The sequence below is a fragment of the Hyaena hyaena genome, unplaced genomic scaffold, assembly GCF_003009895.1.
Source record: "Hyaena hyaena isolate Hyena2069 unplaced genomic scaffold, ASM300989v1 scaffold_674, whole genome shotgun sequence".
NCBI lineage: Eukaryota > Metazoa > Chordata > Mammalia > Carnivora > Hyaenidae > Hyaena > Hyaena hyaena.
In genome coordinates this window covers 862,344-874,591 of record NW_024081309.1, presented here as the reverse complement: position 1 = coordinate 874,591, position 12,248 = coordinate 862,344, and the positions used below count along the sequence as shown (strand labels likewise).

Here is a 12,248-nt window from a genome sequence, read left to right as displayed (position 1 = left end):
TATATGTTGTTTCTGGGGGTGCCTGGATGGCTTGGTCAGTTGAGGATCCAACTCTTGATTTTGGCTCAAGTCATGATCCCAAGGTCGTTAGATTGATTCCCACATTGGGCTCTGAGCTGAACATGGGGTCTGCTTAAGATTCTTTCTCTCCCTCTGCCCCTCTCCCCCACTCTTTCTCTCTCCCTCAAAGAAAAGAAGAGAAAAGAAAAGAAAAGAAAAGAAAAGAAAAGAAAAGAAAATACTTAAATGTGTTGTTTTTGATATGACTCCCCAATGACAGAGTTCAAATATATTTTAGTAAAAGCACTATCAATAAAAAAACAATAGTTTCTAGTATACCAAACATCTTGTACAGTTCTTTAAAAACGAGTCCAACTGCTTTACAAACACACATTATAGTGACAAAATCTAATTTCTCCCAATAATTCAATCCATGATCCAAAATCCCTTTTCCATTGCAGCATAAAAGATTCTGAATATTCTCTTAACAAGTTAAATGAATACATTAAAAGATATGACAACTTCATTAAAGCATGAAAATTACCTGTCCATTTCTACTGAGAAGTTTACTACATCAATATACTTTTAATTATTAAAAGTGAATTTTCCTAATTAGGAAAATAGGTGCTGTTGTCTACACAGGATTATATTAATCTAGTCTCTATGTGAATCAAAGATAAAAAGACAAAATATTTGAAACAAAGTACACAGAATTCTCCAGTCTCATGTTTGATAAGTTCCTAAAAGAATCGATTCAAAAAAGTTTAGTGGAAAGAGTTTCAATTTCAGTTCTTCATGGTCAAGAATCTTGGTGTTCCAGCAAGCCTCTGCACTGTATAACCAGACAAAATAACTTTAAATCATTTCCTCTTTTCCAAGGAAATAAGCTCTACCAGCATGAAGATTACCTTAGTGGCAGAATCCACAGAGGACCCTCTTCCCAGTAGCTCCTGAACCAGGCCCACATGACCCTCCTTGGCAGCCAGATGGAGAGCGTTGAGTCCATTCTGAAAGGAGAAGCAAACGAGTCCTCAGAAGTGGAGTAATAGTTGTTCACAGCAGCTAATTATTTTGCAAGTATTTAACCCAGAAACTAGACAGACTCTGGTTTCTTCATTGTATTTTTCTGTTTGCATTAGCTTGAAGCTGTTAAATGCAGAGATTAATTTCCAGTGTTTTTGATTTAGAGAGGCAAAGTAGTAAATATTCTTTAGAGCCATGGATTTGCCAACTTTCTCTCAACAAACTATTTTTTAACTAAGAAATATCTAAATACTTTTCTAACAAGAATAAAAAAAGAGCAACTGTATCATTTATTGCACCAGTCACAAATAAAATTCTTTCCAGTTTCTAGAACATTGAGAGAGTTTAAATAAATCTTACTTTTTCACAAATGGGAAGGAAATATCTTTTTCATAAAAAGTGATTCGAAAGCCATAGGACAATTTCTAAGGTAACAAAACTTTGCAATAACAACATTGTACTTAAAAGACATTTAGCACGATGTCACTAATTTGTCTGTAGGGTTTTTTCCCCCAAGAATTAAAAATTTATCTTGTAATTTCTGATAGCGATGAGGGAGCATAAGGCAAGCTGAGGGCAAAGTACAGGCTAATAGCACTCTCCCCCGCCCCCCAAGCTCCCCAACCCCCAGGTGGGATATGTGTGGTATTCTTCAGACACTCCAGCTACTCAAGAACAAGTGGGACTAGAGATTGATTATTGGTTTGGAGATATACTTCCCAAGTGCTTAAGGCCTACTCATAGAACAGCTGGACTTATTCTGCACTGGAATTATTATTGTCACCAGCTAGACCCTAAGACTTGACCTTTACTACCCATTTCCGTGTACTCACCAACGCTTGTACCACTTTTTTCTTTAAGATCTTTTTTCCAGCTATCTCTTACTCGGGCAATTAGAAACAGAAACTACTCCTTGAGCCCTGGGACTGCCCTGATGAGACCTCTGGCCACCAGACCACCCAGATTAGTTTGAGTGTAACTCCCCCCCCCTTGCCTGCATAGGTGGGCCTCAGAGTGACCTCTAGAATGGAAAACAACTGCCTTTACCGCATTATAATGTGGTGGGGCTCCTCCATAAGGAATGTGGTAAGAACCTCAAGACAAGGAAAAGCAAACTGGCTATGTGCTCAAGTGTGACATTCCTCAGGACTCTGGACCATACACTGCCTATTCAGACTGTGTGTTACCATCTATGGAAGACAAAGGAGCAAAAATTGTACAAAATGCAACCTCCCCCCCGCTACACTTGTGGTTCGGCCTTTTGGATCTTAGCCTGCTGATCCTGTGCTGGCACAAATAAAGCTGCTTCCTGGAAAGAAAAGCCTCGGTGTCCTCACTCTGTGTGTGACTCACCACTACATTATAAGGGTCTTGCCCAGAAGGTGGAGACAGTGTTTCACCTCCCTTGTCAGTGGGGCTCAAAACTCGTGGCACTGGGAGGGGCAACATCACCTGGCACCAGTGGACCACTTGGACAGTAGAAGTCTAGCCCCTCCTGTCATGCTGGGGCAAGGGCCCCGGATGCACAAAGGACCCCGGTGAGGCCTAGGAACCAGCTCAGGGAGCACAGCCCATCAGACCGGTAAGAACCCAGATTCATTTTGGTAAACCAGCCCCTAAGAGGCAGAAGGGGAGTCTGCCTCTTAGTTGCCTGAGTATTTCCATAAGGAACAAAACCAACTCTAAGGTGCTGGGCACTAGGCAGCGGGTTGTAGTCGCTGTGTGACTGTGTGTGAATGAGAGGAACAGCGGAAAGTTTCCGACTTGATCAATGGGCAGAAGTGAGTGTTGAGTCCCCATCCGCAGTTCCTGGGTGACCTCATACAGCTGAGGGTGTATGAGGGTCAGACTTCCTTGATACTGAACCCCCCAATGCTAAGAGGCACCTGAAATATCTCAGAGAGGAAAGTGGACAGAAATGGACAAAGCAAGTGCATGTCCTCTCCAAGTTAGTTCCTCCCTTCCCCCTTTTCCCTCTCTTGTGTGTGAAAGTTGTCCCTGAGGGGGAGGAAATGGGTGGAAATTAGAGTAAACTGATTCCCCTGGAGTGTATGTTGAGGAATTTCAAAAGGGATATTCAGGAGATTATGGTGTGAAATTAACTCCAGAAAGCTCTGGACACTCTGTGTCCAAGCCTCCCTGACCAATCTCCTTACATTGACTGTTGGCAAGACCTGGTCCCATCCCAGCCACCTTGGCTAAAAGTCCATATTGAAGAGAACTGTAAAGTTATAACGGCTCAGGTCATGGCTTCCTCCAAATGCCAACCAAAACCTGAAAAACCCATACTGTCAGGAGAGCCTGAGGGGACCCCACCGCCATATGCTTGACTGCACCCCTCACTCTGCCACCTATGTCTCCAACCACCCAGACTGCTGAAACCCCACTGGAGCCTGCCCCTAGTCCCAAGGCCTCGCCACCTTTAGCAACCATAACTGGCTCAGTCAGACCACCAGTCCTAACCCCATATACCCCTCCTGGAAGGTGATGAAAAGATCAGGCCAGCAGAGACACTCCTTCCCTGCAGCAACACTGAGAAGCCTTACAGATGTCACTGAAGAAAAACTAGGGGACCTGTCTATTACAATCAGGAAGGCCAGGTTTAAGGAGGCTAGCATGTTTTTGGGTACCAACCCTTTACCACTACGGACTTCCCAAATTGGAAGCACCATACTCCCTCCTATATGGAGAAGACCCATATGCAACCCATAAACTAATGCAATCCATAATTCAAACCCATAAACCTACCAGGACAGACTCCTGCCAACTCCTCCTGACCCTCTTTGACACAGAGGAGCATTGCTGAATTACCCAGGTGGCCCTAAAATGGTTATAGGAGAACACCTCGCTGGGTTGCTAGACACTCGGGCTTATGCTCAGGCTCATTTCCCTGGGGAGGACCCCAAATGTGACCCAAATGACTCAAGTGTACATGGAGGGCTTGCAAGGACTAAATGGTATCAAGAATACCTTCTAAATGGCATGAAGAAAGAGGCAGGGGGGTAGGCCATAAATATGAGTACAATATCAGAAATGCTCCAGGGAGCCAAGGAGAGCCTAAGCCAGTTCTATGAAAGACTATGTGAGGCATTTTGTCTCTACAGCCCTTTTGATCCAGAGACGTCCATTAACCAGCAGATGGTCAATGCACCATTCATAGGTCAGGCCCAAAGGGAACTTTAGCCTGGAAGGCAAGGCTCATCGTGCTAACCTGAGCCCTCCTGGTGGGGGGGATACATGTTAATACATACATAGACTCTAAGTGTGCCTTCACCAACCTCCACATACATGGGGCCTTATATAAAGAGAAGGGTCTAAGAAACTCAGGAGGAAAGACATACAGTATGGTAAGGAAATCCTTGAACTCTTAGATACTGTGTGGGCCCCAAAAAGAGTGGCAGTCATGCATTTTCGGGGACATCAGAAGGGAGACACCAGGCCTGCACAGGGAAACTCTAAGGCAGACAAAGAGGCAAAGCTCGCAGCTTCCAAAGGAATGGTGGAATCAGGAGCTTTAACTGCCACCCTGTTCCCTAGTCCCCTCACAGAATGGGACCCTAATTACTCACAACATGAGAGTACTTGGTTTAAGACTGAAAATGAAAGCTACCTCCTAGGTGGCTGGTGGGAATTTGAGGACAGCTGGATAGCAATACCTGAGACCCTGGCTCCAGCTTTTTCAAGCAGTTCCATCAGGAAACCCGTATTGGCCAAACTGCTCTCGAGACTATGTTGAGCTGACATTTCCACATCCCTCGACTCTCCAGCATAACCTGAGCAATATGCAGCAATGTGAAACATGTGCCCGGAATAACCCACGCCAGGGACTCAAGGCCACCCCTAGGGTGCAGAGTGTCGGGGGAGCCCCATTTGAAAATGTGATGAGCTTCCCTGGGTCCAAGCCTATAAATATCCGCTGGTCTTTGTGTGCACTTTCTCAGGCTGGATGGAAGCCTTCCTTCCTACTCGAACAGAAAAAGCACATGAAGTGGTCAACTTCACCTAAAAGAAATCATTCCTGGGGCGCCTGGGTGGCTTAGTCGGTTAAGCGTCCGACTTTCGCTTAGGTCATGATCTCGCGGTTCGTGGGTTCGAGCCCCGTGTCGGGCTCTGTGCTGCCTGCCAGCTCACAGAGCCTGGAGCCTGTTTCGGAGTCTGTGTCTCCCTCTCTCTCTGACCCTCCCCTGCTCACACTGTCTCTCTCTCTCTCCTAGAAATAAATAAAAAAAATATTAAAAAAAAAAAGAAATCATTCCTTGACTTGGGATCCCTATCACTATAGGATCAGATAATGTGTCAGCATTAGTGGCTGAGGTGGTGCAATTGATGACAAAGGGTTAAAAATCACCTGGAAGTTACACACGGCATACCGACCCCAGGGCTCTGGGAAAATGGAATGAATGAACTGAACCCTGAAGCTGCAATTAAGTAAACTTCATCTAGAAACCCACCTACACTGGAACCAGGTGTTGCCCATCACCTTGTTAAGAATCAGATGTAGCCCCACTAAGCGGACGGGGTTCTCCCCTTATGAAGTCCTTTATGGGTGTCCTTCCCTATTATCAAGGGCATAAGGGGAGGGTATACATGAGATAATCAGTCTAGCCCTAAAGCAACAGGTGCATGCCCTTGGCTCTACCCTAACCACCTTACACCACTGGATTGGGAAGCAATTACCTGTGAGTCTGACCATAGATGCTCACCCCTTTAAACCAGGAGACCCTGTATGGGTGAAGGAATGGAATGTCCAACCCCTATATCCTCCTGGAGGGGCCTGTTCACTGTCATTTTGTCCACCCCTAGTGCAGTAAAGGTAACTGAGGTGGGCCCCTGGATTCATCACAGCAGAGTGAAGCTGGCATCTCGAAACTGGGAGTGCATTCCTGATCCATCAATGCCATGCAAGCTGACCATATGGAAGAAGCAATCTGCCACTCCAGAGGCTCTGGGAGACTGCAGCCCTGCTTTAGTCACTCCGGAAGCTGACTAACCTATGCATGGCAGAGGCTTGAAGAATCAACGATCCAGTGGAACAAATAGACTGTTCTTATTTTCTATATTTGCTTCCTTTCTGTGATGCACTGTCACCTCTTGTTTCTCACTGTTATTGTGATTCTTGCTCTACTTTTCGCTATAGATTGGTAGAGGTCATCTGGCCAACTGAAAGTGTGGTGAGAGGTTACTGTTAGCATTCACCTTACCTTTGTGGATAGGATGCTTCGTTGGTATTGGTTGCTTCTAATCTGGACCCCTTCTGTAGACCTAGATTCCTCATCATGTGACCCATGTAGTCACATAACCAGGTTAGGCTAGGAAGTCACTGGGACCCTTACTATACCAAACCCACTTCTCATGCCAAGGAAAAGTCCTGCAGACACAATAAGACCACCTATTCTATCTGCCAATGGGAGAGTCAATACACTTGCTTTGACCCACAATACTCCCTAGATAAAGATTGATTAGAAGTCCGATCCTACCAAGAAGGGGGCAGGGAGCTTTGTCAGCTGGACACAAATTACTAACCCCAAAGCCAGTGTCAATGCTGTTTGACATATATGCAGTTATAGGTATTGGTCCAGTGGCATCTGTCATATGAAAAAAGCGGGCACTTGTCATTGAGGGCCCAAGGACTCTTGATATACCATGTGGAGGCTTAGATTGGAAGTGGGAATACCAACTCAATGACAAATACATGTGTGAGGAAACAGTTTATGTGCCTATACACCTGAATTTTTATGCCCCAGCTAGAGCTGTGTTTCATGGGCTACTTGGAAAAAAGAAGGAATAACAGTGCTCCTTCCTATATCAGGTTGCCAACCAAAGGCCTGTAACCCTGTTCATTTGACCATCATTAACCCAGGAAATTCTAAATGGCAATGGGGCATCCGAATTGGCATCCAGTCCATGGGTGAGGCAGAGACCCAAGGACTGTGCTATATATTTCAAGAGAGCCACTACCATCCAACCATGTGCCATCAAATCTTCCACTCCCTCAATGAAGAAATCAGAAGTAGCCCCCCTCCCATTTCAGTCATAGCAAGGAACTTGTTTCTCACCCTAGCAGAGACCATAGCCCAGACTCTGAAGATCTCTTCTTGCTATGTATATGGGACAACCAACAAGGGGAATCAATGGCCCTGGGAGACTAGAGAATTAGATCCCCACGAACCTTATAATGGAACAGAATGTCCCAGTCCTACTACCAGGGTTTGGCTCTTCAAAACCTTGATTATTGGGAAAAGCTGCCTTGTCCAGTGGGGAAGAAAGTTAACCATCTATGTTGGAAGCTTAACATGCCTAGGCCAAATATTTTATAACTCAACTTCCCAGGAAATCCAATGGTGGGTGTTGTCAGATTACCTTGAGCCACATCCCCACCCCTTGTCTAACTTCTCTCATCTCCGAGAGGCCTGGGACAATGTTGACACAGCCATTGAATGGTGGGCCCCACGTGGTCTATACTGGACATGTGGAAGGACAGCCTAAAAAGTACTTTCCTCATACTGGTCAGGGTCATGTGTGCTGGGAACTATTCATCCATCTTTCTTCCTCCTCCCGCTTGCCAGAAGGGAACATTTGGGAGTCCAAGTATATGGGGACAGGGAGACTCAAAGGAAACAACATGCCCTACACATTGGTAATTGGAAAGATGATTAATGGCCTCTCAAACATATAGTCCGTTATTATGGCCCTGTCACTGGGCAGAGGATGGGTCCTGGGGCTACTATACTCCCATTCACATGCTAAATCACATAATCAGACTGCAAGAAGATGGAGGAATTATAACCAATGAAACTGCCAGAGCTCTTAACTTACTAGCAAAGGAGCAAACCAGAAGGCGCAATAGTATCAAAATCGCTCGGCTTTAGATTACTTGCTTGCTTCTGAGGGAGGAGTCTGTGGAAAGTTGAACTTGAGCAACTGCTGCCTACAGATAGGTGATGAAGGAAAAGTCATAGAGGAGATCACAGATTGAATGAGAAAGGTTGCTCATGTCCAAGTCCAGACCTGTAAAGGTTGGGATCCTGGAAAGCTATTATGAGAATTTTTTTTTCAAGTCTCAGGGGATTCAAAACCCTCATAAATACTATCCTCTTGATTTGGAGGGAAGCTAGGCAAGGGAGGATTAAGCAAGCTCCCCAGATCAATGAGATTTCTCTTTTTTCTAAAATGTGTTTTATTTATTTTTGAAATACAGACAAAGCATGAGCAGGGGAAGGGTAGAGACAGAGGGAGATACAGAATCTGAAGCAGGCTCCAGGCTCTGGGCTGTCAGCACGGAGCCCAACGTGGGGTTTGAACCCATGAACCATGAGATCATGACCTGAGCCAAAGTCGGCCACGTAACCAACAGAGCCACCCAGGCGCCCCGAGATTTCTCTTTTAGTTCCTTAATTTAATATTTCTCAGTATCATGTGTTCCTATCCCGTCATGGAGATATTTTGCTATGCAAGTCAACAAATAATATGTATCAGGGCTCCCCTCTCTCCTACTCCAGAGAGCCAATTTTTAAACATTTACCAGCAATATCACTGTATGCCAAAGTCAGATGGTTTGACAGCAGTTTTATCTTTACAAAATGTGAACCGGAGGGGTGCCTGGGTGGCTCAGTTTGTTGAGCGTCCAACTTCAGCTCAGGTCATGATCTTGTGGTTCATGAGTTTGAGTCCCACATAGGGCTTGCTGCTGTCAGCGCAGTACCTGCTTCAGATCCTCTGTTCCCCTCTCTCTCTGCCTCTCCCACACTCGTACTCTCTCTATTAAATAAACATTAAAAAAAAATAATGTGTACTGGAAAAATGGCTCCACAATGGTCAATTTCTCTAAGATACAATGGTCTGAGTCTGGTCTTCATTTATGTTTAAAATTCTACGATATGGAGTAAGTCTACAGGTAATCTTGTTTACAAGTTTTATACAGTTTAAGCTTGTTTACTTATTTACAAGCTTTATAAAGAATCAAGCATTATTAACTGATGAGAGACCATAAGGCAAGGTGACGGCCAAGCACAAGCTAGCACACCCCCCACCCAGGTGGGGTATGTGTGATATTCCTCAGGCACTCCTGGCTGCCCAACCAAGAACAAAGAAAAGGACAGAAAACAAATGGTTAAACTAATAGTCTCCATCATAGTGGTCATCAGTTTACAAATATCTTGGTAATATTAAAAGAAAAGGGCAATCTTATCAATAGCCTGATCTCCAGTAACTCCCTACTGTGTTAAGGACAATGCTTTGTTAGAGGGAAAAACAACTTTAGCTTGACTATAGCTAAACCTCCAGTAATCTGTTGAGTATTTAGTATATGGAAATCCCTTTAAGAAGCTTCCTTCTGACTTTACCTACCCCAGCTCCACAGTATATAAAGAATCACTCTTTACAACCCAAGTGCAGCTCTTTCTGCCTGTGGGTACTGTCCCCATGCTTTGATAAAATCACCTTTTTTGCACCAATTCAAGAATTCTTTCTTGGCCCTCAGCTCCAAACTCCCACCACCACTCCAAAATCTCATTGTTAACTAATCATCAATCATTCACTGCTTAAAATGAGTGCTCTAGACTGGTTTGAAAGTGATCTCAACAGTGCCATTCTGAATATAATTTTCTATTAATTTAAAATAGAAAGTTTGAGAATTAAGATGTTTAAAAAGGTATAATATTTTCTCCAATTCCATGAGTGGCCAATTCTCTGATGTTAAAAGGATTTATAATACTCTTATCGATGTCCTTTTGGGAGATCTTTCTCCTTGAACTCTATAGCACCACTTCAGCCAAAAGCTGTAACTTGTGGTAGCCCAGACAGTTAGAACACAGATTTTCTGTTTTTGTGTTTCAACAAATGTTGGGAAAACATTTTATAAAAAATTGACAAAGCTAACAAGACACTTTCTCAAATAGAATACATGTTCTAAAAACTTATAAAGTTCAAGTGTATGTTTATTTTATTTTTTATGTTTATTTATTTTGAGAAAAAGTGCATTTGTGTTCGTGTAAGCAGGGGAAGGGGCAGAGAGAGAGAGAGAGGAAATCTCAAGCACACTTTGTTCTGTCAGCACAGAACCTGACGTCGAGTTCAAACTCTCAAACTGTGAGATCATGACCTGAGCTGAAATCAAGAGTCCAGAGGCTTAACTGACTGAGCCGCCCAGGCACCTTCAAATATATATTTAAATTAAATATATTCAGATGTTATCCTAAAGAAGACTCCAGTGCCAAACTATTTATCTTAGTTTACTCCAGTTTTCTTTTCATGATTTTAAAATGTAGCTGACCTCATTTTCACAAAATAAACAAACAAAACATTTAAGTCCACAGAACAAGATAAAACATGTCCTCAATAATCGACTAGCTTTCTTCTTCATTGATTACAAAGCTGAGGCTCTAATTTAAAAGAATCTTCTAAGGAAAAGCATCCTTTTTGGAGGTGCAAAGATCCTACTACAAATCACTGAAATTTAGTTGCATTTTATTGAAAACATTATGAAGAATGTGATTAAAAATTTCTATATGAGGGAATAGTTAATAAGCCCTTTATAAGCTATAAATTGAATTCAGGATATACATGTGTCTTTAAAATTTCTGTAATACTAACCCTACTGAAGCTAGAGTAGATATAAAGACACAGATGAGTGGGTGATATTCCAGTTAGAAATTTTGAATCTGCCTTCCTTTAAAATGCAATCAAATTGGAACTATCACATTATTGCTATCATATTGAATTAGCTGTAGGAAACAGAAGACAAGCAACTTACTTTCTGCTTAAGATTTCTGGAATTTCTAGCCAAAAATAGCTTTAATTAGCAATTGAACATGTTGGGTAATTGTTATCAGAAAAAAAGTAACTCAGCATCAATTAGACTTAAAAGAAACATGTTTTATTTTGTTAATATGAGCTGACAAAAATTAATCATGTTTAAATTAAAAGTGATAAATAATCCCATCTAGTAGTACAACTCAGCTAACTCCTAGAGAATACATTTTGCAGTTTACCCATTTTGGTGAGTCCCTGAAGTCATGTTTCTAAAATTCAGATTTCCCACAGGAGCCACACTGACGTGCTTTGGCTTACCATGGTCAATCAGTAATACTGGTCTACATTTCAAAGGAGAGTATGTGGTTGTTAGGTATTCTTCACTTTGCCTTGTGATAGAATGAGGAGGTGGACATGCCCAACTAGTCAGTTCTTTTATATTTGGGTGCAAATACAGGGCAAGTTCTAAAGCTTTCCCAATACAGCGTTTGAGGTATATAACCAAAACATAAAATACTGTCAGTTTCTGTATTTATTAGAACATTCACCATGAGCTTACTGGGTTCTGGCCAAAGAGCCTTCTGAAACAATTTATATTTAATAGAAACAATAACTATTCATTCTCTTAAATTAATATCAGGTTAGAGATTCAGTTAGATCACCAGGAAACAATGTACCTGGAGTATGTTATCTCTATTCCCTACAAAATGGCTTCACTGAATTATAAAATATTACTACATATTTGGCTTATATGTAAAACGAATATAAGAAATATCCTTTTGAACAATATTTATATCCATGTGTTTGTTTTATATGGATTTTCTGGATTAACTATTGTTGAATTTAATAACAGGGAAAAGTTTAGTAACAGGAAAAGCCTCTGTGCTTTTTACTAAACTTTAATTTAGGAAAACTGCATAAGTCCATGTGTTTTTCTTTTTCACTAGTTTCCAAGAAACATCGAATAAGTTCAGTATCCATCAGAATTAATTACCACAAGTTCTTTATTCCTCCTCTTTTCTTTTTACTTGGTTTTACTTTTATCTTCTTTAGTTCCATTTTATTATTTTTTCATAAACATTTATTTTGTCAAGAGATGTTGTGTCTTCTTTTAATTATTACAGTTTATTGTCAAGTTGATTTCCACCTAACATCCAGTGCTCATCCCAACAAGTGCCTTCCTCCATGCCCATCACCCATTTTCCCCTCTCTCCTACCCCTCATTAACCCTCAGTTTATTCTCAGTACTTAAGAGTCTCTTACAGTTTGCCTCCCTCCATCTCCTTAACTATTTTTTCCCCTTCCCCTCCCCTATGGTCCTGTGTTAAGTTTCTACATTCCAATATGAGTGAAAACATACAGTGTATGTCTTTCACTTACTTATTTCACTTAGCATAATGCCCTCAAGTTCCATCCACATTGCTACAAATAGCCAGATTTCATTCTTTCTCATTGCCATGTAGTATTCCATTATA

General features: G+C 42.2%; 1 protein-coding gene across 2 annotated transcripts in view; it reads right to left on the bottom strand.

The window, feature by feature from the left end:
- ANK2 (ankyrin 2) overlaps positions 1 to 12,248 on the bottom strand; it is a 232,677-nt gene that overhangs the window by 169,368 nt on the left and 51,061 nt on the right. For both annotated transcript variants that reach the window (XM_039217257.1, XM_039217258.1), the window contains exon 3: positions 909 to 1,007. In XM_039217257.1, the coding sequence (XP_039073188.1) occupies positions 909 to 1,007 (99 nt within the window). The remainder of the gene's footprint in view (positions 1 to 908; positions 1,008 to 12,248) is intronic.